We start from the raw sequence: 25,439 nt of genomic DNA on the forward strand, positions 1-25,439 counted from the left end.
ACATAATCAATTATTTTAGACCTACTGTGTTTGTACTTTTTATTCATCAAAACAGAGATATTGATGAAGTCCAAATGACTGCAGTTAACCCCAGCAGTGGCCAGAGGGCGCCAGAATGCAAGCTGCTGCCTGGCCTCTGGCCTGCTCAGCTGTGATGAATGTTTTGTAATAGTGACAGCAAGTGCAGTGTAGTGTAGTCGTGAGGACTGGAGCAGCAGCAGAGAGAGAGTCAGAGCAGTAGTACATGGTACTGCTGTTGTGTGCTGCTCCACCGCACGGATGAGAGGATCGTAGCAGCAGCTAGGAGGATTATAACACATCTTTTTTTACATCATTATCCTTCGACACGTCCCGGGGAATCGTCCACATCTCCCGGGGAATCGTCCACATCTCCCGGGGAATCGTCCACATTAAGCTGCGGTGTGGGTCTTTCTGTCGGAGCAGGGCTCGCCCTACAGTCCTTTTCTCCGGGAGTCTCTCTGAATGGAAGCAGCGGCAGCCAGTGAGGGAGCGGTGGGGCTGTCCAGCGAGGCCAGGGATGGGAGCTCCTTATCCGGGGCTTCAGCCTCAGCATCCGAGGATGCGGCGGACACTGTCATTGGAGTTAGCTATGGGATGGACGCCGGATCAGACATAGGTACTCATTTTTTCATTATATTTTTTATCTGTTTTAATAATACATCCCAACTGCCAACTGTCATATTTTATATTTTTTAATACATTTTCCATGCTTGTTTGTGATGGTTGACGACCAATATGAGCTGTTGTAGCCCGAGAGAGTCCAGAGTCATCTTTGCTAGCAAGCTAGGTGCTATTATAGGCTAGCTCAGTGGGTTTCAAATAACTCTATGGTTTCAACCTTTTTCACATCAAGGTCCATTATTTATTGGGCATTTGAGCCACGGACCACCATTTGATGACATTGAGCCTCTCTCAGACCCAAAACCTAAGGCTAGGAAAGTAGGAATATTTTGTTGTCGTTGGATAAGATTTTGTCCACAATATCCATGCGTGGCACCATAGAAGAGATAACAGGCAACGTTGTTCAAAATAACAGTTCTTTTAAGTAAGTAATGCAGATGTTTAACAATAATTTAACTCCTGAGACCATAAAAATTAAACCAAATGGACCCGGGTTTCATTTTAGAGTTAAATCTAATCAGAGTCCATTTGGTTACCAACTCTCCATCATTTAGCTGGGGACCACCTGGAAGCCCTCCCTCAAGGAACACTGGTGGTCCCCGGACCTCTGGTTGAGAACCACTGGGCTAGCTGAGTTAGCTGGGGAGAGGGGGGAAGCAGGTAGGAGGTACACTATGGTTGGTAGGTGGTGGCCAGCCCTGTCAGTCATCATGGAAGAAACACACTCGACGCTCAGTATACTATAGGGGTCCTTGAGGGAGTTCCAGGGGGTCCCTAGAAAAAATATGGCTAGGAACCAAATGGACCCTTATGGGTATTTAACTCAGAGAGTGTGCAAATGGAACCAATGGACCCTTATGTGTCCATTTGGTTCCATTTGTACACTCTCCGAGTCATTGATTTTACAATATAAATTGGGGTCACAGATAGAAATGCCATTAAATGGGGGTCCATACTCCATAGCAAAAAATGCATGTCAAACTGGGGGCTGTTGGAATTTAAATGGTTGAGAATCACTGCTAGAGTTGTATAAATCTTATCTTATGGGGGGTACCCATGCCCCCATGGCATATCTTTTCAAATGGGGGACCGTGGGCTAATAAGTGTCAATTTGGGGGTCCTTGACATGAAAAAGTTTGAGAACCACTGATCTATTGTCAACTCGACGTGCCTGATTTTAACTCAAAAGTGCCTGCCTACTCAGAGTTGACTAGACAGTATTTGTGTTGTTTGGGATGCTGGTATCAGTGGTAGTCTTATGGCATGTCCATGTGATGCTGGCTAGCAGTGGGGATACAGCCAGGTGCGTCACAAGGGGTAGGAAAGTGGGACTGAGTAACTAGGGCCCAATGTGGTGGAGGGGCCTTAATTATTTCATACTTTAGCTATCGAAAAATAGCAGATATACAAGCTCACAGCGCGGCACTGAGTGCCGCGCTGCAAGCTTGTAGATCTGCTATTTTTGAAAAGTCGTGAAAATGTGTGCAAATCTTTGAATATATGTATTTTTTAAGCGAACATTTGTGACTCAAATTTTGCTTCTGGGTGGTCCCTGGAACGAAATATTTTGAGATGGGGTTCCGCACTTCCGTGGCACTTTCCGTGGCACTTCCACATACCATTTTGGGGGTCCTTCACATGAAAGGGTCAGAAGGATTTGAAACATTCAAAGATTTTCATGATTTTTCAAAAATAGCAGATCTACAAGCTCGCAGCGCGGCACTCGGTGCCGCGCTGTGAGCTTGTATATCTGCTATTTTTCAGTAGTTAAAGCACAGGGGCCCCGCAGTGAATCCTTGTACCCAGGGCCCAGAATTTGGTGCGACACCCCTGGATACAGCTGAACATCTGCACAGCACTCCTGTTCTCGCATCTGTGGCCCCGATCAGAATATAACTATACTGTCACACGTCACATGAAAACAGGGTGTGAGGCGTGAGCGAAGTTATTTCATTATGCAAGCTCTCAATATTTGCAGTTACAGGAAGAGTTACAATAGGCCGGGAAAGAGAATAGAGAAGTCGAATAACAGGAAGGCATAGTCGAATCAGATATGCAATGTCCAGTGCAGGACACGTTCACGCATGATATGACACCAAAAACAAATATGCAGAGTCAGACCGACACGTTGACTGCAAATCTTATCCGAACGGGGCTATAGATAGATAAGGTGCATGATTAAAAAAAAAAAAAAAAAGTCTGTAATTCTTCTTGTGCAGGTGGAAAATATCGGAGTATATAAAAATAGCAGCAGACGCTGTAGCCTACAGTATATAAAATTGATATTGAGAAAACCTCCCCTCTCGCCTGCTGTGTTCATTGTGAAACTAACCCCATTATTTGGTATGTTGTATAAAAGCTGTGTGTACGATCATCTTGTACTTTAGAAACATTTAGGCCCATTGTGTAGACATTTGAGTACTTGTTGTATGTGTGAACTTGTGTGTCTGCTCCTACAGATTTTGCCCTAAAATCACACAAAGCGGTACACAGTATCTCTAAAGTCATGTCATCAACATGGATCTGTCCCGTTTCCCATATTCCCTCCTGATTGGCTTCCATTGCCTACCAAAGTTTGTGTATGTGTATTTGTGTATTTGTGTATATCTCCCGATTTAGGGAGTCTTACTGGTATGTGTGGACTTGTGTGCATGTGCAATCTGAAAAAAAAAAAAAAAAAAAAAAACGTGAGAAAAAAAGCTTTCCTTTGTTTTTGCCTCCAGGGGCACCGCCTCCTTTTTGAGCGGTGCAAACTGCTGCTACGTTTCTCTTTGTGTGTATTTTGTGGTTCTCCATGTATGGAGATCTGTGTGTATTAGCCACTTTTTATTAATACCGATCTCAGATCTGTGCTCATTAGGGGTGTCTTCAAAAATTCGACGAATCGACGCGTCGTTTTAAGCCCCCGGAATCGACGCCAATTGTTTGAGTCGAGCCGTCAAAAATATATTATTTTTTATCACACCGGTGCGGTATGAGAGCGCTGGACTGTCATGTTCTTCCTATTTAGTCCATACTTCCTACTGCTTGCAACTAGACTTAAAAATAAAACCAGTTCACGTGACTTGAAAGTTGCCTTGATCATATAACAAGGTGCTCTTATTTTGAAGTTTGAGAGGAAATGCGTCGACTTGTTGTTATTCTACTTGTTAAAGCTGAACAAGAAGCAGCAGCGCGATGCGCTTTCACTTTCACTCACTGTCGCTGAGTGTGGCTCTGTGCTGGTGGTCTAAGGCAGAGGACTGCGGTGGAGTAGAGGACTTCTTAAAAAGTTTTAGATTATGACAATTTGCTTGCATTGTGATGCAGCCGTGTGCCGCTCTGCATCGACGCACTGATGTTACATTATTGTTACCATTAGCCTACTTTGGTGTTGTTTTTCCTCCTGAGGGAACAGGGCTAAATCGTTAGCATGCTAGCGCTTTAGCCCTGTTCCTTTAGCCTTGGAGAGGCATACAATCATTACAACCAGGCAGTTTTCAAAGCAGAGAATCCACCAATCATAGTGGTTTACAACAGCTGTTGTACCGGTACTCTATCAATGCGTCGCGGTCGCGCCTCCTCTCCAGTCATTAAAGCACAACTTTTTTTTTTTTACACATAAACGATTCGTCGACGCGTCGGATTAACCCCCGCGACTCGAATCGACTTGATAAATCCTGAGTCGAAGACAGCCCTAGTGCTCATACACATAAATTCAACTGACATCACAGACAGAACGGCCCATACAAGGAGATATGCACATGTGTCGTGTTCGCACAGGTGCGATCTTTGACTTTGAAGCGATGATAGCCGCTTCCTACTTTTGACTTGGTGTGTAACCCATAGAGTATATATAAAATAGAGAGCGGACGAGCCCCGCCCCCACTATCATTTCAATGCAAGTGCTCAGTGGCGTTTTGAAGCAACGGCTATGTGCTAGCATGTAGCTAATCCAGGTGCATTCTGGGGGAAATTGGCCACTATTTAGAGACCACAAATGACGTCACGCTGCTCTCCGCTCACAGGAAGGATTGTCTGGAGTGGAGGGGGCGGGGCCAAAATGCGCGTTTAGGCTGCAGTTCCAACTTTGGCAACCATCGGGGTTGCTTCAAATCTAGCCCTGGGTTCTGGGGGCTTGGTGTAACCGTGTATGTCCCTAATGCAGCACGGACAGCTGCAATACCGCTGGGTGACCAGTGGCAGGCCAGGGTGACCAAGTGGCGCTGTTGAGCAGCCTAGACGACACACACACAGGGTATAGCTGCACACACACACACACACACACACACAGGCCAGGTATAGCTGCACACACACACACACACACACACACACACACACACACAGGGTATAGCTGCTCAAATACGCCGCTCCACTTCAAACTGATGGGTTTGATTTATGTGTAGAGACAGGAACTCTGCTTGGCTCCTCCCCCTTCTTAAGTCCACTTCCTCCCGGGTGCTTATGTGTTTATTCCTTCCTACTAAGAAGAACAACATTACATGTTTAGGGCAGTCTGTGCTGACAGATTCTGCGGTTAGCAGAATCTGTCTGAGATTTGTGTTTGTGTGGATTGCATGTGCAGCAAACACGTGCACACATACTGACTCAACATCCGTCCCCGTCACAACATTCATAGGACTGCTGAATGCGCCGAATGTCATTCACGCTTTGCTTCAGCGGTCCTCTGAGCAGTTCGTCAAGGTTGCAGGGTTTTCATCTTGTCCATGGTGACTAAAAGCCTCGACATTGACAAGAGAGTAGAGGGCGAACCAATACTTCAAGACAGAACAGCCAAGCGAATCTAAGAGCACGAGGCAGAGAGGGTGAATAGTTCAGCTCAGCTGTGGCAGAAGGTGCCTTTGGCCGCCTGCCTGGCTGGGCCCTTTTCTAGTCAGCTAGCTCAAGCTGCTACTTACCGCTAACTAAGTGTGTCTCATCTGCACTGGTTATGTCACAAATGTGTGCCATATACAGTGCCAACACCCTTACCTCACATGCAATGGAAATGTAGGTGTAGCCTCCATAGTTAGTACAGCCATGAACCAGCCCTCAACAGCCCTGCCAATCGGGATCAGCTCTATTGGCACAACGGTTTGTGCGTTGGTCTGGCTAGTGGGAGCCCCGGGTTCGATCCCCGCTTCCCCGCATCACTACAATCTGGCGTTGTCGGCAGGATGAGGGTGAAATCCTCGCATGAGGAATGTAGGGCTGTCTTCGACACAGGATTTATGAAGTCGATTCGAGTCGCGGGGGTTAATCCGACGCGTCGACGAATCGTTTTATAGTCTACTTTGTGTAAAAAAAAAAAGAAAAAAAAAGTGTTGCTTTAAACCACGTCAACATAATAGAATAATACATTAAGAGATGAATTGAATACACAGTGTTTTCGGTGATATCGGTGCGCGAGCACAAATGTTATCTGCATAGCAGTGTACAACCATAGAGTTATAACACACCGTTAAAACAAATAAAACATCTCCCCTGTTTCAACTCTGCCCCGTCTCTCTGCACTGTCTGCAGCGTGCAGTAGAGATGAGACATTCGCGAACGATTCCGCTCTCTTGAACGGCTCTTTTAAATGAACGATGGGATCCAGTCCGCAGTCGCGGGACACAGAGCACTGACAGAGTAATGAGTCAGTGTCGAGAACGGATTCATTTCAGAAGCTGATCATAAAAAGGTGGAGGCACAGCTCCCGCTTGAGCCAGCAGTGTGGACATGTCATGGACGCAAACACAGCGAAACACAATCATTCATCATGGATTACAACACTGGAACAATTCAGAAGCACTTTAATTAGAAAATGTAACTTGTAGCCTACACTTGTGTATGTTAATTTGACTTCAGAAGATTGTTTACTACTTCGTGGACGCGCGTTTGTGCTGTGGCAGGTTATTTAATATGGGATTTTGACAGCGTGCTTCCTCCTCTTAACGGAACACTGTCCCGGCTCTGAATGTTTTAACGAAGCGGCGGTTCTGAACCGTTCTGGCCGTTCCGTCTCACTTTCAACCCGACGCTGGTGCGAGACAATAAATAACTGTTCGCCAATAGCTACTTCTCATTGGAAGTACATGACACCACACCAGTCCAGCAGTGCACGCAGTACTGGCAGTAGTAGGCTAACTGGTGATATAAAAATATATATATTTTCGCTTCGACTCAAACAATTGGCGTCGATTCCCGGGGCTTAAAACGACGCGTCGATTCGTCGATTTTTAGAAGACACCCCTAGAGGAACGTCGTGTGCGGCGGTCCGTGGCATGAAGTGTGAAGCACAAGGACACACTCCAAAGATCAAGGGGGGATTGTAGCCCCCATAGTTAGTACAGCCATGAACCAGCCCATTGTTGGAGCTCCGGGTTCAATCCCTGCTTCTGCGCATCACTATATAGGCATAACTGGTAAGAAGTGTGAAAGAAACAATGGACCGAAGGGTTCTTCAGCATTTTCCTGCTCTGCAAATTTTTTTCCAGTTTGCAGACATTTTGTGTTAATTTGTAAACAAAAGCAACTTCCACAGCAGTTTGTCTGACTTGACATGCATAGGCTTGCAGAACAAAGAAATGTCATGTTATTAAGAATGACAAATGAAGAAAGGGCAACTTTATGGGTTTGTTATCATGTGGGCTGTGCTTCAGTGCGGTAGTATATCCTGGTCAACTTTGTGGTGTGTTATTTCATATACTGTAGGCTGTGTTTATCTAAATGAAGGCGTGTGAACTGAAGGATTCCAAACATGTTTAAGCCCTCACCAGGTGCAGGTGTGCTTCTGTTCAGCTAAAGCAGAGCCTAAATTTTGTGTCGCACGCACGTCACATCGCATGCACGCAGCCACACACGCACACACCTTAGTGCTGTGTGAGCTCCCTCAACTGCTGCAGAGCTTTGTGAGGCACGGCTGGTTTGTGTGATAAGCAGAAGACTCTCAGGATGGGGGAAGGTATGTGTATTCCCCTCATTGTAATGCACAGTATCTGAAATGAATGTTACGATGGAATAGCATTCTTTATTCAAAGTGAAGGAGAGCATTCATTACTTTGACAATACAATGACTCTGGGGTGACATCGGTGGACATTTAATTGAAACGGCCATATCTACTGTAATAATAATAAGTCATATGTTTGGTCAATAACACTGCCAGTTGCAATACACTGCATGGTTTTCTCTTTCATTTACTTTTGGAGTGTCCTGGAGCATAATACCGCCCCCCCCCTCCCCCCCAACTCCCAATGATATACCTACCTCACTCTTTCATCTCTCCTCACACAACAAGTCACTAGGGGTGTCTTCAAAAATTCGACGAATCGACGCGTCGTTTTAAGCCCCCGGAATCGACGCCAATTGTTTGAGTCGAGCCGTCAAAAATATATTATTTTTTATCACACCGGTGCGGTATGAGAGCGCTGGACTGTCATGTTCTTCCTATTTAGTCCATACTTCCTACTGCTTGCAACTAGACTTAAAAATAAAACCAGTTCACGTGACTTGAAAGTTGCCTTGATCATATAACAAGGTGCTCTTATTTTGAAGTTTGAGAGGAAATGCGACGACTTGTTGTTATTCTACTTGTTAAAGCTGAACAAGAAGCAGCAGCGCGATGCGCTTTCACTTTCACTCACTGTCGCTGAGTGGCTCTGTGGTGGTGGTCTAAGGCAGAGGACTGCGGTGGAGTAGAGGACTTCTTAAAAAGTTTTAGATTATGACAATTTGCTTGCATTGTGATGCAGCCGTGTGCCGCTCTGCATCGACGCACTGATGTTACATTATTGTTACCATTAGCCTACTTTGGTGTTGTTTTTCCTCCTGAGGGAACAGGGCTAAATCGTTAGCATGCTAGCGCTTTAGCCCTGTTCCTTTAGCCTTGGAGAGGCATACAATCATTACAACCAGGCAGTTTTCAAAGCAGAGAATCCACCAATCATAGTGGTTTACAACAGCTGTTGTACCGGTACTCTATCAATGCGTCGCAGTCGCGCCTCCTCTCCAGTCATTAAAGCACAACTTTTTTTTTTTTTTACACATAAACGATTCGTCGACGCGTCGGATTAACCCCCGCGACTCGAATCGACTTGATAAATCCTGAGTCGAAGACAGCCCTACAAGTCACTAAGGCCTATACTAGTGTACAAGCTCCTGCGACCTGCCGTTTGCCAATGAATATGAGCACAACGGTGGGGGCCGAAAGTCGGGCGGACTAAGATTTACTATTCTGGCCCCCGGGTTTACAACTTCTAACGGCGCTGAGTCGGCTCAAGCGGACTTCGCAACGCTCGACACGGCGACACGCTTGAGACGGCTCGCCTCCATCACCCCCGCTTGCCCCTCACACCCCCACGCCCCCACCACGTTGTGCTCAGATTCGTTGGCAAAAACGAGCACGCCTCCTATGTGCGTATTTTAAATCTCTCGTTCTAAACGTGGAGTACACAGAACCCCAGGGTTCCTTGAGGGGTTCTCCAGGGGGCAGCCAGCTAATTAATTGATGGTTAGGAACCAAATCTGTAACTCTGAGAATGTACAAATGCGATCAAATGGGCCCTTACGTTTGTGTACTCTCAGAAATGTAATTCAATGAACACTGGAGATTTCTCAGCATAGATTGGGGTCCCATTTATAATTCCATCCTCATCAACAGTACCATAAAACATTACATACTGTAATCAAACATTTCCCTTTCTATATAAATGGGTGTCTGTGGCCTAAATATGTATCAAACTGTGGGTCATTGAAATTAAAAGGGTTTCGAATTCCTGGCTTAAATTATGGCTTGCATCTGGACTGTGAATCGGTAAATACACATTGAACTGTCCTGTCCTGTCCTGTCCTGTCCCCCCTCTCCTCTTCCTTTTCCCTTGTGAGTGACTCCCTGGACTCAGCCACACGTTTGTCACTATCCCATGGTCCTTATCGCTCTCTCCCTCTCTTTTCCCAGCTGCAGGCGAGGGGCTGTCTGAACTGCTGACGCAGGCACAACGGGGGGAGGGGAGGGGGGGGGGGGGGTTGTTGGCCCGCTGCGTAATTTACAATTGATCCATCTGCTTCCTCTTTACACTCGTGCATGCACTCTTTATCTCGCTCCCCCTGGTTGTGAGGCTCTGGCTGGCACGATGTGCCTGTCTGTGTCTCTTTGGACTTGGACTTTGGGTCCTCTGTTGAGTCTGTTTGCATCACTTCTTTATTTTTACGCACGTAGTTGGTGATGCAGTTCAGTTATGTGCATCTAATGTGTTATTACTCTGCTGGCATTGCTCTTGTCCCTGGCTTAAATCGGCGGATGTCTGGTTCGGTTTCTAAAATGACAGGGAATTAGTTGTCATTGGGCTTGGCCCATCATATGCTCTTATCTTGCACATAATGCAAGATATCGACGTCACAAAAGCTTACGTCATGGACGCTCTTCCCAAACGCCCTGCATGTATAGCCAAAGCGTGCAATTGAAAAACATCCTTTCAGGCTCCGTTTAGCTCATTTCAACCCTTCTTTACCTGCTCATCACAGAGCAAAAAAGTGTTTGTGAGACACAACAGCAACCGTTGTTCACTCACTTTAGATGACTTACAGTATGGAAAGCTTTACCGATTACGTAGGTTCTTGTACTGACGTTTGTACAATCGATGATTTTCTGAGCAAACATTAGCACATTCGTCAAGTCAAACGAAAGTATTCATTTGAATAAGAGAATTTTGTTATGTCACAATAAGAATATAAGAGAAACATTGACTTGAATGCTGTTTATTGAAGAATGCTTAGTTTTCACTGTTGTTGCAGTACTGATGCATGACATTTTGTCCACCTGGTGGAACCCCTACCGTACGTGTATGAGAGACATCGTGATGCGAATGGTATCGCGAGGTTGTTGGCAATACCCTTCTTTTTCTGTCTATCTCTTCTGCACTGTAAATGTAATGGTTATATTTTTACTTATTTTGTTTTATTGTGTATCCTAATGTCATTTTATGATTGTGTCTCCTCAGGCTTTGCTTGATGTTTTGTGTAAAGCACATCATTGAATTGCCTTGTTGAAATGTGGTAAACAACTAAAATTGTGTTGCGTAACTTGCGTTGCCCTCTGCTTTCCTTTGCCACTGTGACTACTGCAGACACATTTCTCCCAGGGATTAATGCTATTTTTAACCTTTTTTTCTTTTTGTCCAATGGGAAAGGGGTAATTTCTGCCTTTGCCGTGACTTTGCACATGCAAAGGGCCATGGCATGGCTAGCTCTGTCATTCCTCATCGCCTGCTTTGCTGGTGTCAGCCAAGCATTAAGGTTTTGTGCTATGATGACAATGACACTGTAGTCAGTGTCATTAATGGGATTTACCCTCAGGAGGGGATAGAAAGGTGAAGACGACTGCTGTTTCTAATTAAAAAGTCACTCTGGCTGCCACTGAGTGACACCAGTATAATCCAGTCACTTGGACGTGTGAATGCATTCATGAAGCCATACGTATTCACACATAACACTAAACATCCCACCTAAAACATATGTCTACTTAAAGTATACAATGAGTGCCTGTTAGTAGGGCTGTCACGATATGACATTTTACATGACGATTAATTGTCACGCAAATAATTGGCGATTAACGATTTAATTGTGTTTTTGTCGTTGATAATTACATTTCTGTTTGGCTTTTAGGCTTTGAAGTTGTACATGGTAGATATGACACATAACCTAAATATACAAAGAAATGACTGACATATTTGACAACTTACTACTTAAAAAATAACTTTGATAGTGGAAATAGCCGATCTACAAGCTCACAACATGTCGCGTTGAGAGCTTGTAGATCTGCTATTTCCACTATTTTTGACTTTCTTAAAAAAATATGAACATTTTTCAACATGGAAACGATTATGACGATTATGAAAAATAATCACGATTATGTCAAATAATCACGATTAGACGATTATGTAATAATTGTGACAGCCCTACCTGTTAGGTATATATATGTATGCTTCCAAGTCAACACATGGTGTGTGTCTCCCTGATCGTTATTCAAGGGGTTTGATTCCTCTGTCTGTTGGAGTGAATGACATGCAATCTTTGCAGAATGGAGGAATGGAAGAGCGAGAGATGGCGGAGCCTGAAGGGTTTTTTGCAAGTTTAATGATTCTGACACTGAGAATGAAATGTTGTTCATTCATGAACCACATTCACCATCGTGTCCATATTCTGGGCATGTTAAGCAAACATTTGGCAAAACAGTTGAATATTCTGTAGCAATTGGCAAACATTCTACAAAAATGGCAGAAGCTCACAAATCTTTTGTTTGTCGTTGGACCAGAGCGCAGACTAGAGTTCATTGATCGGTTCTAAATCACTGTTTCCCAAGCACTGGGTTGGGACCCATTTGTGAGTCACAGAAACATTTTTATGGGTCCCTTAATTTTTGGTTTCTTACTTTTCATTCATATTTAATTATTATTTCAAAACATAAAAAAATAAAAATCTTTCATGAATTAAAAAACAAATTAAATGATTTTCGTTCATAATTTCATGAAGAAATCAAAGAGAAATCAGAGAAATTCCATACAGTAGTGAAAATAGCCAACCTACAAGCTCACAACGCGGAGCAAAGCGACGCGCTGTGAGCTTGTAGATCTGCTGTTTTCACTAGTTTGGATCCCGGGCAAATGTCTACTCTCTCTCTCTTTTGGGTCACGAGATAAAACGTTTTTGAACCACTTGTTTTAGATGACTATGAAGCCTGCTATAGCATTTCTCTTGTAGCTTGTTGCCACCCATTTACACCCTGGCCTATTTTATCAATTACAATGACACTTTCCTCTCCTCTTATCTTATCTCACTTGCCACAAAAAAAAAAAGAAAAAAAGGATATGCCCCACCATTAGTTGTGACCGTAGGTCGCATTTACTATCAAAACCTGCACAAAGTGTGAGTGAGTCCGTCAGTCAGTCAGTCCGTCTGTCAGTCTGTCTGTCACACCTCACACGTCACACTTTTTCCCTGCTTATATCTCCGCAACCGTTGCCCCGATCCATGCCAAATTTTGCACACACGTTCCTTGGCTGCCAAACTACAACCTCCAAGGACCCCCGGAGCTCCAGGGACCCCCAGGTCCCTGGGGGACCCCCAGATGTAAAAAATGACCAAATGCGCAAACATGACCAAATGACCACCCCAACGGGGCTGCTCACGGGGAATTCCCGGGGACCACCGACTCCTGGTGCTCCAGAACGGATGCAAAAGTGGTGGCGCCCCCAGTGGAGGACCCCCTACACTGCAGCTCACATAAAATGCCGTAACTCCGGCTAGGAGCGACCGGGACAGCCGGGGCCGGTACCTATGGCCCTCTTCTAGCGCCACCATGAGGCCGATTCTTGCAAAACACATTTTTGGACACTGCTCCTACAATTTTCGCCCTAAAATCACGCAAATCGGTACACAGTATGTCTACACTCATCCCATCAACATGAATCTGTCCCATATAGCGCCACCTCCAGGCCGATTTTTAAAAACACATTTTTGGACACTGCTCCTACAGATTTTGCCCTAAAATCACGAAAATCACTACACAGTATGTCTACACTCATGTCATCAACATGGATCAGGAAGATTTAGGCAAAACACATTTTTGCCCTATTTGTGGAGATAAGTGACCTACGGTCGCGCTTATCTCCCGATTAGGGAGCCTTACTGGTGTATTATTGCGACCTACGGTCGCATTTACTACCAAAACCTCCACAGGCTGTCCGTGGGTGAGTGAGTCAGTCACACTTTTGCCCTGCTCATATCTCCACAACCGTTGCTCCCATCCATGCCAAATTTTGCACACACACTCCTTGACTGCCAAACTACAACCTCCAAGGACCCCCCGAGCCCCAGGGACCCCCAGCTCCCTGGGGGACCCCCAAGTGTAAAAAATGACCAAATGTGCAAAAATGACCAAATGACCACCCCAACGGGGCTGCTCACGGGGAATTCCCGGGGACCACCCACTCCTCGTGCTCCAGAACGGATGCAAAAGTGGTGACGCCCCCAGTGGAGGACCCCCTCCACTGCAGCTCACATAAAATGCCGATAAGCGACCTACGGTCGCTTATCTCCCGATTAGGGAGTCTTACTGGTTTTGTATACTTCGCAGTGCAAGAAGGAGCTATATCAGTGGCGTCAGTTCAGCAAAAGATAGGGTATGGCAAAGATGGGAGTCCTCATGGAAAAGATGTATTATTTTGTATAACACAGTTCTATTGTGAAAATAGCAGATCTACATGCTCACAACGCCTCGCGCTGCGAGGCGTTGTGAGCATGTAGATTGGCTATTTTCACAATGTTTAAAAAAAAAAACGATTCAGTTTTTTACACAGGTTTCTACAGTTTCTAGGGCTGGATATGGCAGCCTGGAACGGTTGTTCAAGTGCAGCTAAACTTTGCATGTTAGTAAATGTGCCACAGTTAACAATAAAATGCATTACACCTGTGCAGCTGACCTGCGGAACCTGGGAATATACCATTCTGTCAAGATGGGGAAAATACAAGTGTGGAGAATATCAAACATATAATTTTCGAGATGTCTGAGTGAGTGTCTGTCTGTCTGTCTGTCTGTCTGAAACAGCGTTTCTCCTCAGTGGCTGGAGCAATTGATCTGAAATCGCATCACCATTAGCATATGAACACTAGGCGTGGGGCGGTATCGACATTTTGTTACCGCGATTACCGTCTTCCCATTTACCGTCGGTATTGCGGTAATTACCGCACCCCCGTATCTATTAATAAAAGGTTCGGCGATAAGCCAAAATATTGCAATCGTCTTCCCAAAAGTCGCCTCTCCACAGCCTGACTGCCCGAGTTATACTTCCCCGTACAGCACAGCAGGTTTGGCTTTGAAAGGAGCAGATCTACAAGCTCACAACACGTCGCATCCGCGAGGCGTTCTGAGCTTTTAGATCTGCACTGTCGGCCAGTGTCGGGTTACCATAGTAACGGTAGCTACTTGGGCTTTTAAGACACAGACTGCGGTGTGAACAAACCAGAAGAGAGACGGAGACGGGTAATCAGATCGTGTACAGTGATTAAACTCACGTGCACGTCTGAAATCGCAGCGATTGAGTGCTGATATATACAGGTTTTAGTGACAAGACTTGACAGAAAAGGTTATAAAATCGGCGACGGGGCACAACGGGCGAGTCGGCGCGACGCAGTGGGAAAAGTAAAAGATAGTTTCATTTTCGCTTTTAGTCCACGCGGTCCGCGCTCCGCCTGTAATCCGTATGAATAAAAAACAAAATGCCACAAGGTACTACTGCCACAACACAAGGTATGTATTAACATACTTGTGTTGTGTGGGTTACAGTCAGAGAAATACGCTTCTCCGTGCTCCCTACTACGAGGCTGCTGCTGTGTCTGTGTAGACTCGAGTGACGTATGTGGCTTCCAAATCATAGACGTTCCAAACCTGTGGTACGCGGCCCAGAGCAGAGCGGCATGGAGCGCATGCGGTCCTCGCCTCTCCCCCGTTTTAAAACTCGCTTGTTTTCAATAAAAAATAGACTATTTTGACCGCGGTAAGGACCCTGACACCGCGGTAGGCCTCGGTATACCGCGGTACGGCGGTACGGCGGTTACCGCCCCCAACCCTAATGAACACACCTGACGTAACTGTGAAGCCCGTTTGTCACTTTCACAAATCATATGCCGTATATTAGCATTTTTATGGTGTATCTACTATCTATTCTGCATCTAGCATGAGGCATATCTATTCTGCATCTAGCATGAGGCAACATGTTTAACCAGCTCTGTGTGTGTGTGTGTGTGTGTGTGTGTGTGTGTGTGTGTGTGTGTGTGTGTGTGTGTGTGTGTGTGTGCTGGCAGGCAGGCGGGTGTGTGTGCAGGCGGGTGGGCGGGCGGGCGGGCGGGCGGGCGGGCAGGGGCGGGTGGGGTTGGGGGGGGGGGGGGTGATGGTGGGGTGGAACACAGTATCTGATCTCTGTAGCCATTAAACAAAACGGGTATTTCTTACATTGATGCTCCTACATATTATCATGCAAGCACCAGTTAAAGTTACTTTCCATCCCTCATCCCACATCCCATAACCCACACACTGCACATCATTTCGGAGCTCATATCTTTGAACGGGTAAGGGCTAGTAATTATAATACCTTGTTAACGTAACTATTTTGTAAAATGTTGCATTTGTAGCTATTTTACTGTAATTTTACAACATAATAACCAGCACAGATAGACAAAGAGACATTCATGGATTTATATTTAAAAGTAACTTTTATTTTCCCCCCTGGACCCAGGGTATGGCAGCTGCATACCCCTGCCATACCCAATTGACGCGCCCCTGAGCTATATCCATTTCTTTCCAATCTCTCTGTCTTCCCTGAAGTGGACACGCTGTCTCAACACCTGTGGCGAGCTGTGGGATGTGCTACATTTCACATGGTTCACATTATCAGCCTCTGGCCATTTTACTCACACTGTCAGAGGACTTTTCTCCCAGAAAACCCCGGGGCGTCGTTCTCTGCTCTTTGCCCCGAAGGCATTTATCTGAGCTGAGCTGAGCTGAAATTACTTATGTTTAACTGCACAGCCTTACAGAACGCCAGAGAGGGCAGCTCATGTCATTTGCGATTTTCCAATCGTCTCCTCCTGTGTGAGCGTGGTTGAGTAACTCTCTGTAAAGCAGTGCTGTGTGCAGGGATGGGACGATAAGCGATATTATCGTTTATCGTGATAAAAAACACTCGCGATAATCGTATCGTGGGGATTTCATTTGACGTGATATCGTCCTGTTAGGGCAGTAAATTTAGGTAACCTTCCATCATTTTGATCTATTATAGCACACAGTACACTGATGCTAGAGATGCTCCGTTTGCGATTTTTGGGGCCGATACCGATCACCGATCAACTGGAATCAGTATCTGCCGATACCGATATTCCCGATCACAGCGTCAAATCCATAAATTCTTCTATTTATTGTGTTATTGTAGCAGCATTTATATATTTAATGATGCTTCTTACAAAACATTGACATCGTATATTAAGTACAGTATAAACATTAGGAGATTGTAGGCTGAGGTCCTTTAGTATCCAATTCAACTTGTAACTTGTAGATCGGCAAAGCCAATACCGATCAAAGCCGATAGAGGCATTATGGGCCGATCGCGATCACTCACCGATCAATCGGCACATCTCTAACTGATGCTATTTCATGCACAGTTGCGCACACGCCTCCTGTCAGCTGCGACTGACGTGTAGACTGGTGCACCCGGACATGTATGCTATGTGCTTCCTTTCATGTCAGCCCTGGCTGTCATGAAACAGATCACACACTTTTACTATGTTCGTTAAATAAACAAACACTCAGAAACTTAACTCAGTGAATTATTATTTGAAACACTCTCAGCACTGTTTGCCTCCAATATGTACAATATTGTACATCCAAAAACTGCCACTACATTCCTCCGTCTTGCACTGCGATCAATTCACCTTTTATTTGCCGAGCTGCATATCCGGTACCACTTAAACCCTCTATAATTGGTAAGAGGTACTTATAATATACGTCTTTTTTGAGCGGTGGTCACACCGTCTCCATAGCGTGGCCGTGTGTGTAGGTATGTTTGTTTGTTAGTTTGTTAGTTTGTTTGTATGTGGGTGGGTCTGTATGTAGCCTCAAGCCTGTGTAGTACCTTTTCTGACCACACATGTTAAGGGAGGGGCGCTGTTGTCCAGGCCACACACACACACACACACACACACACACACACACACACACACACACACGGGGGGGGGGGGGGGGGGGGAGAACCACCGCTCAGTTCACACGGGTGTGATTTTTTCACTCTCTATCAAATGTCTTTGCCAAAAAATAGCCGATCTACAAGCTCACAGAAGATCTGCTATTCTTTGGCAAATGTTCCGCCCCTGGATAATGGATTTTGATTATCGTGGTAATATCGTAAATCGCGATTTCTTTGGTCACAATAATCGTGATATGAAATGTTCATATCGTCCCATCCCTAGTGCTGTGCGTGTGACTGTCTACAGCCTTTGCTGCTGTTGCCTCAAAAACATGTTGTGACCTTGCCGTGGTATGATGAGTCATGTTAGGGAAATATTATTGGTATTGGGCTTGGCCTGCTTGTTTGGATCCCTACCTGCAGAGACGGGTCTGTCTGTGTTGACAGAGCTGTGATTGTCTCTGCCTAAGGTTAGCCTTATTCACTAAAAGCCCATGCCTGAGGATAATACCTAAGGACCACCAGTAATCTCATGTTAACCACTTAAACCTTATATAGCACCTTGACTGGGGTCGGTCCTCCAATGTTAAAAGAAGTCATAATCGTCAAATAAAAATTGTAAGATTATGGCAATGTCTCTGTAGTCATCAAGGACTTGATTGATTGATTGATTGATTGATTGATTGATTGATTGAAGTATTTATTAGACGTTTGCATAGGAAAAGATACAGTTTCATGACAGTACAGTTCACTGGTACAAGGTCAACTAAAAGGAAACTCAGGTAAGACTTATTTCCATTGAGATCCTTCTCTTTAACTCATATAACATTGAATGACAGACAGATGGAACACAGTACTATGCAGTTGATATCATCAGAAAAACAGTTGTAAACTAAAACAAAAAAACAATAGCAAAATAAAAGGTATTTACAATAGAAGGGCAAGGTTAGGCTAGGTTTATTGTTACCAGTTTCGAGTGGTTTTAAAGGAAGTTAGGGATTTACACTTCTCCATCACAGACCTGATCCGTCCACATGTAACTACAGTATGTAAGTTATAACTTGTATATAACTCAATATAGCTCAAAGCGCTCTGTAAAGCGCTTTGAGCTGCATTTCATGTCATGAAAGGTGCTATACAAATAAAGTTTTATTATTATCATTATTATAACTTGGCATGACGTCACCCGCCCGCTTCGCCAAAATACATTAAAAGGTTCTATATTCTACTATACAAGGCTAATGTAATAAGTGTAATCTATCTATAAATGCGAGAAGTCGCGCGTGCGTGCGTGCGTGCGTGCGTGCGTGCGTGCGTGCCATACAGTCAATGGTGTACAGCCTTGAGTGCTGAGCTGTTTTTAGTTTCGCCTGAGGAACATGGTGCTGCTACCCAGTCTCTCCAAGAACAGCAAGATGTTGCTGAAGAAGGGACACACACACACACACACACACACACGCGCGCGCACACACACTTGACAAGCAAATTCGTACCTATAAATAGACGATTCTCCCTCGACAGTGTGTGTGTGTGTGTGGTTGAGGAGAATGTCAACTGATACGCTGAATGGAGAGACATTTATTATTACAACCCTGCTTCTGATGTGTACACTAATAGCCATTCATCTTTACAGGCTCAAATATTAGCTCACAGTACATCATGATGACACACATGGTGAATGGACCTCACATCATGGTCTCTCCAGTCAGTGAAGGAAATAAGCAGATATCACCAGCCACCAGTTACTGTAGAGCAGGGCTCGGCTACCTTTTGGACACAAAGTTCTGTTTTTATTTTTGAGCGGTGCTAACCGCTCCAACACATGGCTTTGTGTGTGTTTTTCCGAGGGTATCAAAATAGAAGCATTTTAATCTGATTGGTCTCCATTTTCTAAAAAAGTTTGAATGTATCAGAGTGCAGGACACCTCCCAACCAATGGGGTGGTGTAGTTGAAGATGGCAGCCGAATGCGCCAATCTGATTAAAATGCTTTTTATTAAACAATACGGACATAGCAGAGCAGAACTGAGCCGAGCCCACATACACAGTGAAGACCATGCTTGCTGTAGCCCCGTACCTGCCATTTCCATTTCAAAGCCCTCTAAGGATGAAATAAACAAGACATTTTCCATAACCACCTCTTCCATTAGTCCATTGCGAACGTCATACAGTTTGGAACAAAATGTGCCGTGACTCCAGATAGAGATCGGACTGCAGGAAATGAGAAGAATCAATTATATGCTGCTGACAGTAACTGCCATGATTATTTTCATTTTTCAGCAGCTTTCACTTTCAGGAAGAGAGCAGGCAGTATGAAGGGGTTTGAATTTAAATCAGTCTCCTCCTCAGTGCGTTCCATGATTAAGAGTAGGATCATAAGATTGAAGATTTTAGCATTGGATATGTTTGAAAAAACAAGCAAACATCTATCCAGGGGTAGGCAACCTTAGGCACGGGTGCCAACATTGGCACAGGGGAGGGTGATCACTGGCACACTGGCAGAAATGTGAGAGATCGATGGCGATCGTAGAGATTTAATTTATCGTGAAATCGTCCTCCGTCATGCACTGGGATCAATTTGCCAAGCTGCATATCCAGTAGTACCATTTAAAGTTTTAAAACCCTCTATTGGAAAAAGTATTTTTTTTCACTCTCTACCAAATCTCCTTGCCAAAAAATAGCAGATCTACAAGCTTGTAGATCGGCTATTTTTTTGGCAGGTGTTCAGCTCCAGGATAATGGATGTTGGGGATATTTTGATTATCGCGGTAATATCGTAAATCGCGATTTCATTGGTCACAATAATCGTGATATGAAATATTCATAATCATATCGTCCCATCCCTGCATCACATTACTGTTGGTGGGGAAAAAAGCATTTCCAGACCAGCAGTGACTGGCTTTCACTTGAGGCTTCACTGGTCCAGTCTGAACTGGTTAAATCTGCTTTCTGCTTTGATGCTCCTATTTCATGGAACACTCTACAGCGCACACAAAAAAAAATAATGCTCCAATATCCTATTGGCAATTTAATAACCTGCTCTTAAATCTCCCTACCTCATTATGTAAATGAACTTACTCATGTTCTGTTATGGTTTTAGTTGTTACTGTGTTTTTTATCTATCTGTATGTGTCTCAATCGTTGAATTTGTGTGTGTGTAATCTCGACAGCATTGCAAATGAGGGTGAACCCGAATGCTCTTTTTGAGAATAAATCAAGTTTAATCCTGAGTATCCTGTGGCAAACACAGACAAAACATTCATATTATTCATACAAAGTGCAGAGAGAAAAAGCTCAAATAAAACATAACATATGAGAATAGAGTTGCAGTGAGTGCACCATAATAAATTAATCAAAAACCTCAATAAAAAAGCTGTGGCAAACAAAAAAGTTCTTAAAACAGAGTAGCAGACTTGCAGTTTTCTGGCAATTTGTTCCTGATATGTGGTTAGGGGTGTGCGATATGGAAAAATACAATATCACGATATTTTCCGAAGCTGTATCACGATACACGATTTTATCACATTTATTTTTCACGTTGGTTTTCATGGTTATTTTTCAAGTTACTTGACAAAAACGGGACTCTCTGGGTTCCTTTTGGGAGGTCTAAATTGAACTTTACAAGTATGTGACTCTGACAGTATACAAATGAAACCAAATGGACACTTACGGGTCCATTTGGTTTCATTTGTATACTGTCAGAGTTAAGTGGAGTGGAGACCTTGACATTTTAAAGTTTGAGAACTTCTGATTTAGACCAAAATGCAGGTTTAAATTGAATTCTGCAATGAACCTCTGTATGAACAGGATTTTTCACAAGGCTCCCTCAATTGTATCACGATATATACGATACGTCTAAAAAGGCATATCGTGGAGACATTGTATCGTCCCAACGATAATTATCACCATATCGCCCACCCCTATATGTGGTGCAGCGAAACTGAATGCTGCTTCTCTCCACGTTTAGTTTTGACTCGCTGAGGGTAGTGTAAGTCCAGGTATAGGGCCTATTCATTAACACTCAATGTACACAAACAAGGCCATGTTGCAGCGTATGTCGTAGGGGTGCAACGGTTCAGTCATCCCACGGTTCGGTTCTTATCTCGGTTTTTTGTCTCACGGTTTCGGTTCGGTTTATTTTAAAGATGGGGTGCCATCATTTGCTTCCCCCCTAAAACATGATAATCAGGTATTATGATTATACTAGGAGGATGATTTTATCTAAAAAAGTGTACAGAAAGACTTAAAATTATGTTTATATGTGGCCACACCCAAAAAAAGAAAGACATTCGGTTCATTCGGTATGGGCTGTTCGGTTAGGGACAGGGCCATTCGGTTCGGTCGGAATACTGGTTCGGTTCAGTATTGTTGCACCCCTAGTATGTCGTAGAAATGGAACTTGGAGCAGACATCTTGGAATCGAATGTTCCCGGTTTGATCCCCGGTGGCACTTCCTGGCTGAGTGTAGAAGTGTCCATGAGCGAGACACTTCACCCCTTTTTGAGAATAAATAAAGGTTTCAAAATGGAAACCAGGCTTCCCACAGGTACAAGACCTTCAGGATATGTATCCTGGAGTGGTTGGCAGATCTAATCGGATGAGTATAGAGGTGTAATAACTGATAGAATAACTGAGCATAAATTAACTGAGCATCGTTATTGATTTAGCACAGACTTTAACTGGCACTAGCTTCAGAGGTTTACTGTGGTATTGTGGTAGACGCTACTAAAAGAAGTCATAATCGTCAAATAGAAATTGTAAGATTATGGCAATGTCTCTGTAGTCATCAAGGAACATGGACTTGATTGATTGATTGATTGATTGAAGTATTTATTAGAAGTTTGCATAGGAAAAGATACAGTTTCATGACAGTACAGTTCACTGGTACACGGTCAACTAAAAGGAAACTCAGGTAAGACTTATTTCCATTGAGTTCCTTCAATATATAACATTGAATGACAGACAGATAGAACACAGTACTATGCAGTTGATATCATCAGAAAAACAGTTGTAAACAAAAACCAAAAAAACAATGCAAAATAAAAGGTATTTACAATAGAAGGGTAAGGTTAGGCTAGGTTTATTGTTACCAGTTTCGAGTGGTTTTAAAGGAAGTTAGGGATTTACACTTCTCCATCACAGACCTGATCCGTCCACATGTAACTACAGTATGTAAGTTATAACTTGGCATGACGTCACCCGCCCGCTTCGCCAAAATACATTAAAAGGTTCTATATTCTACTATACAAGGCTAATATAATAATAATAATAATTACCTATATTATCCCACAGGGGAAATTCAGTTTCAGCTTAACCCAGAACAGTTAGGGGTTAGGTGTCTTGCTTAGGGCTGTCACGATTATGACATTTTACATGACGATTAATTGTTGCTCAAGTAATTGCGATTAACGATTTAATTGTGTGTTTGTCGTTGACAATTACATTTATGTTTGGCTTTTAGGCTTTGAAGTTGCACATGGCAATCATGACACATAACTTAAATATACAAAGAAATTACTGACATATTTGACAATTTTATACTTAAAAAAGAACATTGATAGTGGAAATAGCCGATCTACAAGCTCACAACGCGTCGCAGTTGTGAGCTTGTAGATCTGCTATTTCCACTACTTTTTGAAAGTGTTTGAAACTATAATAACATTTCTCAACATGGAAACGATTATGACGATTATGCAAAATAATTGCGATTAGACGATTATGTAATAATTGTGACAGCCCTAGTCTTGTTCATGGACACATAGCTGGAGCTGGAATCATACCTGGGACACATCATTCAGCTATGTCCGCCCCAATATAGTATGTGGTGTAGTTTCACTACACTCTGTGCTTTTATAACATGTTATTAATAGGCGCTGTAGTGCTTTCTATTAGTGTTGTGCATGCTATTAATAACCTTTTCATGAGAGAACCGAGTTCTTATGTAAAGCATCTTTCTTATAAAGACTCGCTGCTTCGATAAAGGCTCTATTGTGAGTTTCATTCATCAGCGGGAGCAGGACAGAGCCAGAGGTACCATGAATGGCTCATCATCCAGCAGCACTCGGCAGGGGTGTCGCACCAAATTCTGGGCCCTGGGTACAAGGATTCACTCACATTTTGTGCTTTAACTATTGAAAAATAGCAGATATACAAGCTCACAGCGCGGCACCGAGTCTTTGAATATTTCAAATCCTTCTATTTTTTTGTTTCTATGTCAGTGGTGCTCAAACCTTTTCATGTGAAGGACCCCCATGATATGTATTTGGCCACAGACCCCCATCTCAAAATATTTAGTTCCAGGGATCCCCCAGAAGTAAAATTTGAGTCACAAATGTTCGCTCAAAAAACACATATATTCAAAGATTTGCACACATTTTCACGACTTTTCAAAAATAGCAGATCTACACGCTCGCGGAGGGCTGCGCTGTGAGCTTGTGTATCTGCTATTTTTCAATAGTTAAAGCATAATATAATTAAGGCCCCTCCACCTTGGGCCCTGGTAACTCAGTCCCACTTTCCCCCCCATTGTGACGCCGCTGGCAGCAGCGCTCGGCTCCATGTCTCAGAGGGATGTTTCCAGCCAGCTGAAAAAAGGAGAGGGCAGGAAGCTTTTTATTGCCTGCCCGCCTGACACTATTGATCATAATGGAAACCCAGTTGACTTGGCATAGTGAAAAGCTTTCCTCTCTAGTCTCTGCTCCACTACCTCCAGGCGTTTGCTGTATTATACTCGCATACCATACAGTGCATATGGTATGCATGCACTGTCTGTCTGTCAGCAGCATGTGAAGAATCCCTTTCTCACTTAAGGCCCATTTCCACTGGGCCAGATAACAGATAAAAAAAATCTCTTTCTCCAGATATTTTTCCATTCAAAGTGGATGGTAGATACAGATTAAAAAAAAATATCTGCCACAGATAAAAGAAATATCTGTGGCAGATATTTTTTTTATCTGTATCTACCATCCACTTTGAATGGAAAAATATCTGGAGAAAGAGATTTTTTATCTGTTATCTGGGAATGGGCCTTAAGTCTGTGCATGCATACATGTGTTGAATAGAATAGACAGGCTTTTCAAACTAATACTGAGATCATAAGGAAGTGGATGTGTACCGACATGATTGACCTGTATCTTTCCGGAGACTTGCTAATTCTTTGTTCCACAGTTGACTTTAGCCATGCTGCTTAGTCTGCAACATGTAGAAACCTGTGTGTGTGTGTGTGTGTGTGTGTGTGTGCGTGTTGGCGTGCGTGCGTGCGTGCGTGCGTGCGTGCGTGCGTGCGTGCGTGCATCTGTGATTTCAAGGAAAAAGTTTCTTGCAACAGCGTAGCTTTAGCAAGTTGATGGTCCCTTAATTATAAGTCATTATATTGATGCACGTGTGCACATGCAACCACGCACGCACGCACGCACACACACACACACACACACACACACACACACACACACACACACACACACACACACACACACACACACACACACACACACAGAGGAGTAGACATTAGTCATTTAGGCTTCTGCACAGCCTACTCTTACATGCTGGGCCATGGCCAGAGAAAGCAGAGGACAGGGCCAAAGTGAGCAGTGCAGTCATGGAAAAACCGAAACCCAGCTGACCGGCTACTGAGACAAAAGACCCGGAGGTGAAGTGTGTTGCTGATGGTTCTGATTTAGGATCCGTTCAAGTTCCCTCAATCAAAACATAATAAGCCATTACTCAGCCTGCCTACATGCAGTAAGTAACTAACGTTTCGCCTCCAGTACCTTAAACAAATTACAGAGATATATTTGCATTCATGTGTGACAGAAGATGTTGAACAGAACCTGCATGAGTTTAATCCCGAGTATCCTGTGACAAACACAGACAAAACATTCATATTATTCAGACAAAGTGCAGAGAGAATAAGAATAAGCTCAAATAAAACATAACATATGAGAATAGAGTTGCTGTGCACCATAATAAATTAATCAAAAACCTCATTAAAAAACTGTGGCAAACAAAAAAGTTCTTAAAACAGAGTAGCAGACTTGCAGTTTTCTGGCAATTTGTTCCTCATATGGTGCAGAGAAACTGAATGCTGCTTCTCTCCACGTTTAA

General features: G+C 43.8%; 1 protein-coding gene across 1 annotated transcript in view; it reads left to right on the top strand.

The window, feature by feature from the left end:
* Nucleotides 1–257: 257 nt before the first annotated feature.
* The window catches only part of pip5k1ca (phosphatidylinositol-4-phosphate 5-kinase, type I, gamma a), a 94,946-nt gene continuing 69,764 nt past the window's right edge, over nt 258–25,439 (top strand). The window contains exon 1 of the mRNA XM_080736400.1: nt 258–637. Within this exon, the coding sequence (XP_080592526.1) occupies nt 484–637 (154 nt within the window). The 5' untranslated portion in view covers nt 258–483. The remainder of the gene's footprint in view (nt 638–25,439) is intronic.

This window comes from Nannobrachium achirus, assembly GCF_963921795.1.
Source record: "Nannobrachium achirus genome assembly, chromosome: 1".
Lineage (NCBI taxonomy): Eukaryota > Metazoa > Chordata > Actinopteri > Myctophiformes > Myctophidae > Nannobrachium > Nannobrachium achirus.